This window comes from Centruroides sculpturatus, unplaced genomic scaffold, assembly GCF_000671375.1.
Source record: "Centruroides sculpturatus isolate CEXI.00-Female unplaced genomic scaffold, Cexi_2.0 scaffold616, whole genome shotgun sequence".
NCBI lineage: Eukaryota > Metazoa > Arthropoda > Arachnida > Scorpiones > Buthidae > Centruroides > Centruroides sculpturatus.
The window spans coordinates 198986-214871 of record NW_019384942.1 but is presented as its reverse complement, the minus strand read 5'-3'; the positions used below and the strand labels follow the sequence as shown (position 1 = coordinate 214871).

The 15886-nt window shown below is 29.2% G+C and overlaps 1 protein-coding gene across 2 annotated transcripts in view; it reads right to left on the bottom strand.

The window, feature by feature from the left end:
- Window positions 1-14871, bottom strand: part of LOC111632156 (TFIIH basal transcription factor complex helicase XPB subunit-like) — a 22031-nt gene extending 7160 nt beyond the window's left edge. Inside the window, exons 1-2 of one of the 2 annotated variants that reach the window (XM_023376527.1) lie at window positions 14738-14871; window positions 9122-9196 (exon numbers count right to left, since the gene is read on the bottom strand). In XM_023376527.1, the coding sequence (XP_023232295.1) occupies window positions 9122-9196; window positions 14738-14753 (91 nt within the window). In that variant the 5' untranslated portion in view covers window positions 14754-14871. Of the gene's footprint in view, window positions 1-3023; window positions 3099-9121; window positions 9197-14737 lie in introns of both variants that reach the window. The other variant, XM_023376528.1, reaches the window with a different exon arrangement.
- Window positions 14872-15886: the final 1015 nt, after the last annotated feature.

Here is a 15886-nt window from a genome sequence, read left to right as displayed (position 1 = left end):
AAATAAATAATTATATTATTAAATAAAAAGACTGCATCTTTTAAGATGCAGTCTTTTTATTTATACTTCTAATGTTTTTGGTCTACTTTATTGACCTTCCTCAGGAAAAAAAATCGAACATTATGATTTATAACAATTTTTAAAAATTTTAACCTTTAAAAATTTAAGAAATTTTTTTTTAATTTTTAAAGAATCCTAGAGAATTGGGGAAAAGCTTTAATTGCACCAATTCATAAAAAAAGGAAGTAAAACAGAATGTAATAATTAAAGAGAAATCTTACTCCTCAGTGTACACCTAAAATATATACCAATAATTTAGAAAAAAGGGTCAGATGAATAGTTGAAAGTGACCTAGGAGAACGGACAGACTTTAGACCAAATAGAGGATGCCAAGATCAAATATTTACAATAAGGCAATTGACAGAGAAAGCATGAGAATATAACAAGAAACTATACTTGGGATTTATTGACCTGGAGAAGGCATTTGATAAGAGTACCTAGAGGATTACTTTTTGAAGTTCTTAAGAATATGGCATCAAGGATGCTTTACTCAGGGAATTCCAAAGCTTGTATAGGAACTGCAAATCAGCTGTAAAAATAGAACAAATAGGCAACTGATTCCAAGTAAAACTATGAGTGAGGCAAGGATGTACATTGTCTTTTTTATTCATAATTTTCATGGATAATTTAATAAAAGAATCAAAACTATTGACAAACTTCAGTTTGGGAAATATAAAAATTGGTTCTTTACTCTAAGAAGATGACATTGTTCTACTAATCAATAAACCTGAGGACCTCCAGCAATCTTTAAATAATTTAGAGGAAAAGTTGCAGGAATTTAGGTATGTCAATCAGCTACAAGAAAATGAAGATTATGGCTAGAAAGAGAGAAAGAGACCAACAGTGAAACTTGGTACCAAATGCTTAGAACATGTCAATAAGTTCTCATACTTGGGAACAAGCTTTAGCAAAGATGGAAAGTTAGATTTGGAAATCAGCAATAGATTAAGCAAGGCAGGTCAGACAGCTCAATTGAGCAAATATATGTGGAATAAGAAAGAAAAAGTCACAAGACAAAATTAGGTTCAATATGGACAATATATGGTTCCAAGAGTTGGGTGAGAAACAAGGCAATTGATCTAAAATTAGCAGCAGCACACAGGAGAGTTTTTAGAAAAATTAGTGGTGTAAATAGATGGATACAGTGACAAAATCGTATTAAAAAAGAAGACATAAGAAAAATCCTTAAGATAACAAATATTCGGTCAAGAGTAATTGAGGCTAATCTGAGGTGGTTTGGCCATTTGGAAAGAATGGAATAAGACAGACTGGCCAAATAAGTATTAAAAGCTAAAATCAAAGAGAAAAAACCAAAGGGATGACCTAGATGAAGATGGATTGATAGCAATAAGCAGGCTTTAGAGGATAGAGAATTTAACTTTCTTCCAGGTTAAAAACTTGTCTATTGATAGGAGAGAGTTTGGAAAAAAGTAGTGGATGGTAGTATAAAAGTTTGATTTTTTCACCATTTTCACCTAATACCCTCTGGGTATCAGCAGGTATAAATGATGATGATGGCACCACCAAATGTTGTTGGGAAAATTAAGCAACTCTGCTAGATTTTATCTTTGTGTTGTCAAATAAAAATACAAATGCAATTTCTAATTTTCTATGATGAAAAGCTGGAAAAGGTCAAAAAGTCTAGCAGCTTGCACCTGGACTCTTCTATCCAAAAATGACTGTAATAAAATACTCTCCAAACACTTCACAATTAGCATTTTATACATCGTGTGATATATTCCAATCATTAATGTGTTAGTTTTCTATCATTATACTAATCATCACAATTAATTTCTATAATTTTTTTAATAGTTATACATAAAAATGCAATTTAAATGTCAATCATAGATGAATTATTTTGACTGGTTAAAATATTTCATCATTTAAAACTGGATATTTAATTTTAATTTTTTTTTGTTTATCAAATCAATTAATTTTCTAAATGAAAAATAGATTTAATGTAGTTGCTGAATTTAAATTTCATTATAAAATAACTCATATAAGAACCACAAAACAAAAATGTAACGATATTGGTGCGATTTAATATATGTTAACATATTGAAAACAAAAATATTTTAAAAGATTTTAATAGACTGTCCATTTACATAAATATCAATAAGATTGAGATTCAATATTAAATAAAAAAAATTACCAAGTAATATATTTTTTAAAATTTCATTAAATTAAATATAAACATTTTGTATAATCTTAAATCTTTAAATACAGAGAGTAAAGCAGAACTTTAATCAGATCATTGTTTGTATTAATATAATATTGAAGTTATTAGATCAGAGTGATTACTGTTTTGAAAATAATTATGCAAAGTTGTCTTAATTTGTGCATTAGAAAATTCATACATAATTTTATGTATCACAATTTACTTCAGTAACACTAGTGAATAATATGTAAATTTATTATCATCATTTTCAAATATACATGTATCAATAAATAATAAGTCTTAAAGCTGTCTTTTCACTTTTATTCATGTGAAAATGTCAGATAAATATATGTTATTAATTATTTAGATGACTTATCTTATAACATTAAAAACTTCATTTATAAGATGTAAAAATGTTAAATTAATATTTCATTATTTATCCATTATATACTGTAATATATTTCATAAAATTGGAAAAATATATCCATGAATGCTTAATTATTTTTCTTTCTTTAAGACTCAATTAATGGATTTAAAAGATTCTTTTTGGTGGTGTGTCCTTTATTTTAATTTTGGTAATTCAATTATCTTCATACTATCAAAAAATAACACACCATTTGGTGGCATTTTATTTTGTATTTTTGATAACATTTATCCATTTGTATTGCTATAGTAATGGAGTTCATTTAATTCATTCTGAAGATGATCAAATTACCAGTAATTTGTATTTTTAGTTATTATGTTTCAATTTAAGCATTTGCGGATATATTACCATTAATCTATTTTACAATTTGTCTATACCTACCTGTCTCAACATCATCATTAACATCATCTGGAATGACTTCGTCTAGTTCCTGCTTTCGCCTGTGTTTTTTGTAATCTATCACAAAAAAAATTGATTTCATATATTTTCTTACACTACATTGTAATTTACTACAATTACAAAAAGATACTCTACTGATTAAAATATAAAATTAATATCTAAAGCACATGTTCAACTGTACACAAATAATTTCAAATTAAATTGCAACATGATTTTACGTCAAATCATTATTAACATATTTATGAAAAGCAATGTCTTAAAATAAAAAGTTTATATATTTATTATATCTACTGAAATTTCTTTAATAGATTAATGCCATACATTGGCATGACTTTTAACCTTTTAAAACTTTATATAATCTTTTGCTATAGAAATAATATAAAAGTATCAGAAAAAAATTTAAAATAATTCTGACCTCTCACTTCTCTCCTGACAATTTTGTTTACTGAACAAAATTCAGGATGCTACTGCAAGAGTACAGTATACTAAGGTGCTGCTCAAGGGATTGTAATTAGGGATTGCAATCCAGCAGTGTTTTTAATCCAGCTGGATTTTTGCTGGACCAACATCATTCCAGCTGAAATGATGCGCGGATGTTTTTTGGTGCAATAAAGTGTTATCTATCTATCTATCNAATGGGGGTTTTTTTATCAAATTTATTTCATGGTTCCTAAGTTGTAGTGCATGGATTTTCCTTCGGTAAAGTTATTTAAAGCTAGTTTCTGATGTCAAAAACGACCTCCGATAGTTTTTTAATTTTTTTAATTAATCGATTTTATTATATATAAATTTAATTAATTGGGGGATCGGAAATCGCAATTAAAATCTTAATTTTTTAAAAATATTTAAAAATATAGGCGTCGCTAGTATTCATCCTACTTTAAACCCTTGTCCTCCCGAGACGTCTATGAGAATGCCCCAGGAAATCCAACTCCAGCTGTTCTCAAAGTCATCCAGCTGTGTAAACAATGACTCATTGGTGTTAAATTTCACAGAAAGGAAAATAAAATTTGGAGCTTTCTCTTCAAAATTAAGGCATTTCTTTTGTTTTTTTTTTAGTTTTAAGTATTTTTTTATGCTTAATTACATCATAATTAATAACAGATGGTCGTTAAGGGGTTAATAATTACTTATAAGCTTCGAGGACACGGGGAGGATGGAAAAAAACAGTCCAATCGACACGGATCGGGATTGTAGGAGTAAAGGCTACAATCCCGATTGTTTCGATCATTGTAAGCATGTCTTTCTAAAAATAAACGCGTTAATTTTGTAAATTCGGTCTCTGTGTGAGTCTCTCAGCGTCCAGCAAACCCCGAAACGTAAAAAGACTTTCTCGCATCATCCTGACAGATCGCGGGCAAGGCGAGGGTCGTAACCTTTTCACCTAAGGTCGATCCCCTAAGCGAGAGGCGTCGGGTCTATATTAACTACACTGGCAAAACAAGATGGCTGACACATTGACAGGTAAAACACACTGAGTAGTGCTCTCGACTGCACCAGAAAATCGATTGGCGCCCGCGAAAATTCAAAAGTACAAAAATGAAGTATATTACCAAGTAACCCAGTGAGAACTGCTTGCCTATCATTTTAGTTGAAAATACAAGAAGTTTTATTACAAGCAAGCATCGCAAGCTCGCTAGGTTAATTTCTGCTGCTTGCTTGGAATAAAATTTCTTGTATTTTATATCAAAATGATAGGCAAGCAATTCTGTTAAAAGCACTGGCACTGAACGTTTCGCTTCATGCAGTCTATTTTGCAACTTTTTTGAAAATGATGTCAATCCCGAAAATCTCGGGATTAGGAAAACTTAATCCCGAAAATTTTGGGACTGAAAAAGTGGTCAGGATCCCGGGATCAAATCCTCTAGTTGCAACATTCAATTCTCTGACTGAAACTAATTTTTATAGAAGTGCCAGCTTGTAGATTTGCACCAATGCATCAGTAATGATGATGAGGTAATATCTCCAGTGACAATGTTAAGCTGTCTAGAAGAAACAGACAACACATGTAACTTCTCAAAAGAAGATATACCAATCCTTTAGTATCCACAGGAATAGTAATCAAAGGAACATTCCAGAAAAATACTACACTAATTGGAAAAATATATTTAAACCTAAAAAAGATTTAAAAAGAATTTTTCACTTAAAATTAATTAGGAATGACTGAATAAGAGGTCACAGAATTCATAAAAATCTACAACAGATGAAATGAAAAGATGTTATAAAACAAATCTTTATTACTTTACTTGCAATTAAATTTTCAAATAATTTTGTTAAAATAAAAAATTATACATTATTATTAGGAAGTAATTTTTTAGCACTTATATAAATTTATAATATCAATCTTTCTTATTCTCAAATTTGCATCCCCTCTTATCACAAGATATTTTGAAACAAATAGCCTCAAATTCACTTTTAGTCTGTTCATTTCTCTATCATCATCACTATATCACACATCATTCTCATCATCTCTCCTGAGTAACATACTGTATGCATGCAACTGATAATCCACTTCATCACAATGTCTTTACAGAGTAAACATAGGTAGTTCCATTTTGATCTGAATACAGTACTGACCAATCTTGAAGGATATGACAATCACTCAGCAACCTCCAATGTAGGTAATCTCTTCCATTCTTGGCTAGTCACTATAATACAAGCACAAAAGATCTGAATATACTGCTTTTCACTTCTCAATCAATAGCACTAATATCTCTAAAAGTGAGTAATCCTTCATTTTCTGTAGTACTACATTCTTTCACACCAAATTCTAGACAAAGCAGAAATAGATTTGTGATCATCAGAGCCATAATCCTTTTTTAGTAATAGTGTTCTTACCATCATGGTAGTAATAGAAAAGACTGAGCAGTAGTTTGTCCAAAGAGAGACCTTTCTGGACTATACTTCTAATAAATTGTTTCTAACATTCTTTCCGAAGAATGTTCGGTAATTCAATTCAGTAATAATTTCAGTAATTCAAATATTACCCTTCTTTAACTGCACTTAAATCAAATAATATAAAATCTTAAAAGATTTTATATTATTAAATAAATAATAAAATAAATAATTATATTATTAAATAAAAAGACTGCATCTTTTAAGATGCAGTCTTTTTATTTATACTTCTAATGTTTTTGGTCTACTTTATTGACCTTCCTCAGGAAAAAAAATCGAACATTATGATTTATAACAATTTTTAAAAATTTTAACCTTTAAAAATTTAAGAAATTTTTTTTTAATTTTTAAAGAATCCTAGAGAATTGGGGAAAAGCTTTAATTGCACCAATTCATAAAAAAAGGAAGTAAAACAGAATGTAATAATTAAAGAGAAATCTTACTCCTCAGTGTACACCTAAAATATATACCAATAATTTAGAAAAAAGGGTCAGATGAATAGTTGAAAGTGACCTAGGAGAACGGACAGACTTTAGACCAAATAGAGGATGCCAAGATCAAATATTTACAATAAGGCAATTGACAGAGAAAGCATGAGAATATAACAAGAAACTATACTTGGGATTTATTGACCTGGAGAAGGCATTTGATAAGAGTACCTAGAGGATTACTTTTTGAAGTTCTTAAGAATATGGCATCAAGGATGCTTTACTCAGGGAATTCCAAAGCTTGTATAGGAACTGCAAATCAGCTGTAAAAATAGAACAAATAGGCAACTGATTCCAAGTAAAACTATGAGTGAGGCAAGGATGTACATTGTCTTTTTTATTCATAATTTTCATGGATAATTTAATAAAAGAATCAAAACTATTGACAAACTTCAGTTTGGGAAATATAAAAATTGGTTCTTTACTCTAAGAAGATGACATTGTTCTACTAATCAATAAACCTGAGGACCTCCAGCAATCTTTAAATAATTTAGAGGAAAAGTTGCAGGAATTTAGGTATGTCAATCAGCTACAAGAAAATGAAGATTATGGCTAGAAAGAGAGAAAGAGACCAACAGTGAAACTTGGTACCAAATGCTTAGAACATGTCAATAAGTTCTCATACTTGGGAACAAGCTTTAGCAAAGATGGAAAGTTAGATTTGGAAATCAGCAATAGATTAAGCAAGGCAGGTCAGACAGCTCAATTGAGCAAATATATGTGGAATAAGAAAGAAAAAGTCACAAGACAAAATTAGGTTCAATATGGACAATATATGGTTCCAAGAGTTGGGTGAGAAACAAGGCAATTGATCTAAAATTAGCAGCAGCACACAGGAGAGTTTTTAGAAAAATTAGTGGTGTAAATAGATGGATACAGTGACAAAATCGTATTAAAAAAGAAGACATAAGAAAAATCCTTAAGATAACAAATATTCGGTCAAGAGTAATTGAGGCTAATCTGAGGTGGTTTGGCCATTTGGAAAGAATGGAATAAGACAGACTGGCCAAATAAGTATTAAAAGCTAAAATCAAAGAGAAAAAACCAAAGGGATGACCTAGATGAAGATGGATTGATAGCAATAAGCAGGCTTTAGAGGATAGAGAATTTAACTTTCTTCCAGGTTAAAAACTTGTCTATTGATAGGAGAGAGTTTGGAAAAAAGTAGTGGATGGTAGTATAAAAGTTTGATTTTTTCACCATTTTCACCTAATACCCTCTGGGTATCAGCAGGTATAAATGATGATGATGGCACCACCAAATGTTGTTGGGAAAATTAAGCAACTCTGCTAGATTTTATCTTTGTGTTGTCAAATAAAAATACAAATGCAATTTCTAATTTTCTATGATGAAAAGCTGGAAAAGGTCAAAAAGTCTAGCAGCTTGCACCTGGACTCTTCTATCCAAAAATGACTGTAATAAAATACTCTCCAAACACTTCACAATTAGCATTTTATACATCGTGTGATATATTCCAATCATTAATGTGTTAGTTTTCTATCATTATACTAATCATCACAATTAATTTCTATAATTTTTTTAATAGTTATACATAAAAATGCAATTTAAATGTCAATCATAGATGAATTATTTTGACTGGTTAAAATATTTCATCATTTAAAACTGGATATTTAATTTTAATTTTTTTTTGTTTATCAAATCAATTAATTTTCTAAATGAAAAATAGATTTAATGTAGTTGCTGAATTTAAATTTCATTATAAAATAACTCATATAAGAACCACAAAACAAAAATGTAACGATATTGGTGCGATTTAATATATGTTAACATATTGAAAACAAAAATATTTTAAAAGATTTTAATAGACTGTCCATTTACATAAATATCAATAAGATTGAGATTCAATATTAAATAAAAAAAATTACCAAGTAATATATTTTTTAAAATTTCATTAAATTAAATATAAACATTTTGTATAATCTTAAATCTTTAAATACAGAGAGTAAAGCAGAACTTTAATCAGATCATTGTTTGTATTAATATAATATTGAAGTTATTAGATCAGAGTGATTACTGTTTTGAAAATAATTATGCAAAGTTGTCTTAATTTGTGCATTAGAAAATTCATACATAATTTTATGTATCACAATTTACTTCAGTAACACTAGTGAATAATATGTAAATTTATTATCATCATTTTCAAATATACATGTATCAATAAATAATAAGTCTTAAAGCTGTCTTTTCACTTTTATTCATGTGAAAATGTCAGATAAATATATGTTATTAATTATTTAGATGACTTATCTTATAACATTAAAAACTTCATTTATAAGATGTAAAAATGTTAAATTAATATTTCATTATTTATCCATTATATACTGTAATATATTTCATAAAATTGGAAAAATATATCCATGAATGCTTAATTATTTTTCTTTCTTTAAGACTCAATTAATGGATTTAAAAGATTCTTTTTGGTGGTGTGTCCTTTATTTTAATTTTGGTAATTCAATTATCTTCATACTATCAAAAAATAACACACCATTTGGTGGCATTTTATTTTGTATTTTTGATAACATTTATCCATTTGTATTGCTATAGTAATGGAGTTCATTTAATTCATTCTGAAGATGATCAAATTACCAGTAATTTGTATTTTTAGTTATTATGTTTCAATTTAAGCATTTGCGGATATATTACCATTAATCTATTTTACAATTTGTCTATACCTACCTGTCTCAACATCATCATTAACATCATCTGGAATGACTTCGTCTAGTTCCTGCTTTCGCCTGTGTTTTTTGTAATCTATCACAAAAAAAATTGATTTCATATATTTTCTTACACTACATTGTAATTTACTACAATTACAAAAAGATACTCTACTGATTAAAATATAAAATTAATATCTAAAGCACATGTTCAACTGTACACAAATAATTTCAAATTAAATTGCAACATGATTTTACGTCAAATCATTATTAACATATTTATGAAAAGCAATGTCTTAAAATAAAAAGTTTATATATTTATTATATCTACTGAAATTTCTTTAATAGATTAATGCCATACATTGGCATGACTTTTAACCTTTTAAAACTTTATATAATCTTTTGCTATAGAAATAATATAAAAGTATCAGAAAAAAATTTAAAATAATTCTGACCTCTCACTTCTCTCCTGACAATTTTGTTTACTGAACAAAATTCAGGATGCTACTGCAAGAGTACAGTATACTAAGGTGCTGCTCAAGGGATTGTAATTAGGGATTGCAATCCAGCAGTGTTTTTAATCCAGCTGGATTTTTGCTGGACCAACATCATTCCAGCTGAAATGATGCGCGGATGTTTTTTGGTGCAATAAAGTGTTATCTATCTATCTATCCAAAATTTATGTGTTTTTTAAAGAAATAAAACATTTTTTTAAATACTTAAGAAACTTTTATTATTTAGACTGGTCACTATAAATCAGTAAAACTTCTTACACATTTAGGTAGTAAACTTAACTTTGGTTCGGTTTAACACTGAGATAGAGATAATTAACTTTCAATGTTTAGTTAGATTATAATTATAATGTAATCTTTAAGTTAAATAATAGCAAAGGTAATTCCACTAATTAATTTATATTAATATATTATATTATAATAATGTAAGGACAGATAATCAGTGGCTAAGTGGCTATCAGCCTTACCAGTTTTCTTATATAGGCTCTACATATCAGTTTGTAGTTATTTAATTATTACTGTTAATAAAGTAGTGAGTAAGTAGTTAGTAGTAGTCTAGTAGTTAGTTATTATTATCACAATCATGAATCACATACATTCATATCATCATATATCTAAGATACTGATACTCATTAATTTAATTAATTAACTAGGTAGTCTCAGTTTCTCACTAATTTTCACAATAAAATTGCCTAGCCTAGCTCACTAACCACTTATAGAATAAAAGTTAAAAACTCTTACTTAATAGAATTAGAGTAGAAGTTATAAAATATTAGTCTTGTCTTGAATAAAGTATTTTAAAAGATTAAATAAAAATAAATCAATCACTTCTGTTATTTTTTTTTTTTTTACTTTTTTAAAAGTAGGATATCAAGAAACAAATGGTATTGATGGTGTTGTCTCCAAACCTACTTCTTAATGAACTGCATGTATATCCCTCCCTATATAAGGCCTTTTCTGCCTCTACGCTAGTTGGTTTCAATGTCATCAAATAATGATAAATCAAAGACAAGTTTTCACCTCTGACTCCCTCACTTTCATAAACAGCCATTTCCTTTTTTAATAACTTATCATAATCCTTCTCAGTACTAATTTCTTTCCGTTTCATGAAGTTTTCTTTCTCATGCTTTAGTTGCATCTCTAATTCTTGTACCTATGTGAAATTCGGGAAATCCGGGTTATCTGGATCATTGTTTTCCACCTCCGTAATATCCTCTGCCATTGCTGCTGGTTCCACTACATATGTATTTACACAATTCAGCATATTTATCATTTTTTTTTTTGGCATGTGAAAGATAAAGCTTTCTAACTTTTTGGTCATACTTTTTCGGGTTCTGTATGTAAATCAGCATCCCTGTGACCTCGGTAAGATGCCGTTCTCTGATTATTTTGCGGAGTGCCTCGGAAAGGTTGGCACTCAAGATTGTGTCCTGGCTTTTTAGTTTGTCTAAGACAAATTTCAGGGTTGTGTCAGCAGTTATCAAACTCGACTCTTTTGCAGAGAGCTTCTATGGCCAGTTTAAACTGCAATCGTTCCGTCACGTGATCCATTGACGTCACAACCAACCGTAAATTAGAATTATGCACCAGGACTAGGATAAGAGTTACTTATTTTATTTAGCGCGAAAACACTTTATTTAGCGAGAGCGGAAAGTCAACTGGAAATTAGATCAGCAGAGGTAAAAGGGGCAGGTGGTGTGGTGTAGAGAGGGGGTGTAGCACGTGCCGCACTAAACGGCAACATCGCTCTCGCCGCCGAGTGATAGCGCACGTAGCAAAGCGGCAAGGCCGACAATGTAAACTTTTGCGCCATTATTTAGAAAGTTAATTGAGTATTTGCGGATCCGCAGCACTGGATCCAGCACCTGGTGCTGGATCCAACAGTCCAAAAAAATGTGATGGATCCAGCTGGATTGCTGGATGAGGGATCCAGCAATTGCAATCCCTAATTGTAATAACCTGAATAAATTATGTTGTTGAACCCCTATATTACTGATACCAAAAATAGCTTCAAAAATTAATTCATTTTTAATTTGTAAATGGTGTAATTTATAAATAGGACTGTAATATTACTTCTTAATGTATTCATCCAATTTTTGTCATCCCCAAAAATTGGTGTTAGTTTCTTTTTTTATAATAAAGAACATTAAGTTTAATTACTTTTGAATGAAACATTAGACTTACTCTATCATCCCAATAGAATGAGTCAAATATCTACCAGTTTCCGAAAACATTTTAATAAAAATTTGTTGATTGCAGTTGGGGTAAATGCAGTACATTTCCAAAGTTCATTGTATGAAAAATGTTCACCACCCAGAGTTTTCTTAAAAATCTCAAAAGAATCATAGCCCAGATCTGACACCAAGTGATTATCACTTTTTTGGATTTTTAAATGAACACTTGGGTGGTAAACATTTTTCAAGAAATGAAGAGATTCAAGATTATTTAATGCAGTCTTTGACATCAATCAACAAACCTTCAACTTATGCATCATGTTTTTAGAAGCAAGAACATTGGCTACATTGTTAAACATTAGGACAAGTGCCTAAATATTTATAGAATTTTGTTGAAAAATGAATGTGCTGTGTTAGAAAGTTTCTTACTCATTTTTTGGATAAGTAACTGATTGTAACTTGTACATGATCAACTATTTAAGTTGAACTAAATGATAATGTTTTATTAATATGCTGAATATTCAATATTTAGTTAAGTGCTATTCATTGCCCATCACCTTAACTAGCTCTTCACATGTCCTCTGCAAGATTTTATATTTTGATCTTCTTTTCTTTTAGAAAAAAATATTTTAAAATGTATAATAAAAATTATCTATTTTTTAACTTTAACCAAAAACATTATGAAATCTAACCCCATAGGCAAAATTTAAAGTTTGATAATAAAAATATAACACTGATTTTTTTTTAATGCTCCATTTCTGAGCCCCCATTCATCTTGTGCTTTGGGTCTGTTTACCTGTTGGCACTAGGGTGGCCATCACCCAAAGCCTAAAAAGAAGGACACTGTTAGGGGTAACCCCACACACCCTGTTGACCCCCTATGTTTTTCATTAATTTTATACATACATGTATAAATAAAAAATGGAAAAATAAATTTGGCAATGCCTATGAGATCGTCAAGAGAATTGGAAAAGACACGGGCGTTGGCACTCAGTCGAAATAACTTCAAAGAAAACATCTCTTCTTTATGGGGTCAGCAACAGTCTGGTTTCAAATTTTAATAACTCCAACCTCCTCCACCTTGCCAGCTGCAGATGCAACTTCCATCCAGTTAAAAGGAGAATTCTGCCAAAGTCTGAAGATGATTGGTTAGACCTTTCATCTCTGCTGTGCCCTCATCTAATAAATATTTGTGACTATTTGTAAACACTTGTGAAATTCTTTGGCCTCTTAACAAATAAAATGGCCAAAGTGCCATTAAGTCAAAGTGATGTGGGCCATCTGGAAATGTTAACCAGCTTCCTCAATTCATTCGAAGTGACAACTGAACTATTTTTGTACACATTTTTCATCACACCCAAAAAGGAGGACAAATTGATGTCTGGTGCAACGTTATGCCGGATGGAGGACAGAGTAGTCAAATGCCTGACAATCTGGAAAAAAGCTGGACGTCTGGCCACCCTAGTTGGCACCTGCCTAGTTATAGTACTGGTCCTTATTGCGTACATTTTTATTATGATACCCAGCAAACATTTAACTTAAAAGATCATAAGGCAATTTTCTCTGCTAATAGATCTATTAGAGATTATGGTATATAAAACAATTAATTACATTACAATAAAATACAAGATGGTGTGAATTATGCCAAATGACATTTTTTATAATATAAACATACTTAAAAAAAACATGAGGTATATTTTTGGATTAAGTTAAATTTCTTTTATGTACATACGCGTGCACGCACACACCCATATATATATATATATATGTGTGTGTATATTTCTGATTGAATAGAATTTCTAAGAAGATATAAACATATAAACTTAAAGTACAATACATTTCAAAATCATTAACAAATAAGTATGACTAATATAACTATAACTAATTTCAAGAATCAGAATGAAATTGAATAATCAATATTCATTCTGTTTTATCTATGCTATTGCTTTTTTAGTCTCTTTATATAATTGTTGATTTGATGAGCACATTATTGAATTTCTTTTCATTTTACTTTAATACAACTGCATAGAAAAATCAATATGTTTATAAAGTTTATAGAACTAAAAAACTAATTAAAAGCAAAAAACAAAATTTTTGCTAAATCATATTTCTAAAAAAAAAAAAAAAAACATCTCAAAAAGTAAATGAAAAACATTTCCAAACTTATTACATAACACTTGTAACAATTGGACAACAGTTAAAAATAATTACAAGTTTAATCATAATCACTTTAATTAGTTGAAAATTTAAATCCTAAATAAATCCTAATATATATTATGCACTAAAAATTTCTAATTTTTAAATACAAAATAATGACCTATTTAATTTTTTAAAATATTTTGTAATAATATATATAAATGTTAGATAAATACAATAAACAATTTATTTTTCAAAATTTTTATTTAGGAATACCAGTTTTATTTTAAAAGCTATATTAACTTTACTAAACATAAATTAAATTCTATTTCTTTTCATTTTAACTTTTATAAATGATGTTATAATACTAAACAAAAAACATACTAAACAAAGCATCGCAATTTTAATAAAACTATTATATAAAAGCACTATAATTTTTTTTTCCTGTAGAATAAATTTTTGTCTTTCCGCCATACTTTCAACGAAAGCAATTTGAATTTCCTTTATTACAAATGAGAATTTTTTAAATTGTAACGAATAAAACACATTATCTCATAAAGTTCATTATAACTGGTAAAAACATTGCATACTCCATTTAATTGTTAAACTATCGAAAAGTGTGGGAAGTATCATCGTTTAAGCTGACAATAAAATTAAAAAAAATAATAATAAATTCCACGTCACTGGAATGCGGCTATTAATTTCTTAAAAGTACGGGAAAATGAAATAATTCGTCAATTTCTTTATAAAAAAATTAATTTTATAGTTTCATTATAATTGCTTTTTAATTAATTTTTTATCTAATTTATAGTTTACCTTTATTTTTACCCATAATCTATACAGTTATTCGATTTCATTTACTTAACGACTTATTGCTTTATTGTTTGCTGGACGTATAATAGCCAGCACGTTGCGACCGCTTCTTTATTCCAGGCGAGAAGTACCATCCATCCTCGACAACGACTGACGTCTGAATGACGAAATGACAGGAAACACGACGCCTGGTGGTCTAAATTTTTAACCTTGGTATGTAATTTTCAGTTTAAATATAAATTATTTTATACAACATAAAACATGAACAAAATGTAAATAAAATTACGAAATTTTGAGATTCCTTTATAATAGTTTAATAAATTTATGTATAAACTGTATAAAAATATTATTTATTGGGCTTTATTAGTACTGTATTTATTTCGGTTTTTTTTATTATAACATCTATTTTTTCATTTGGGTTAAACTACATTATGGATGTTTTATTGTTTATTAATCGATACATATTGGTACAAGAGAAATTTTTAAATTATAAATAATTTTCGTAAGAAAATAAACATTAAACCAAATTTCGTAATATAGAATTGTAATATAAAAATCAATTGTTCTATTCAACGCTACCTAATCTATCATTAAAATTACATTTAAAATCAGGTGTTTTATCCAATTAAATTCGATCTCTCATAGAAAGAAAAAAATATATTAGTCATGGAAATATATTAAAGTTACGCAGAATCGATTGTTATTATTGAAGTATATTAAACATTGAAATGACTACTAACTGGTTTGCTAGGCTTATAAATAAGCTTAGGAATCTGCGATGTCGCACTACTTTTAATGCAGGTCTTATTTTTGGAGAACCATAACCATCAGGAAATGATCTCTGGATCCATTTAAACAGAATTTTTAATCCCCATTTTGCACCTATTTGAATTAGCATCATTTTCTGCCTTATCAAGCTTTTGCACAAGATTACAAATAAAATTCGTCAAATTTGGTTGCAGTATGGACAGATAAGCGATTTTCCTGCCCATTTAGGCTATTGTCAGACGAGCGTGATTTCACGCCTGTCATTTTTGACGGACGTCACGGGATTGCATATATGGGAGTGATCAGACGGACGCGGACACGAAAAATCACGTTGCTTGGCACGGACAAATAGCCGGATCGTCCGCGATAATCTCATGACGTTGA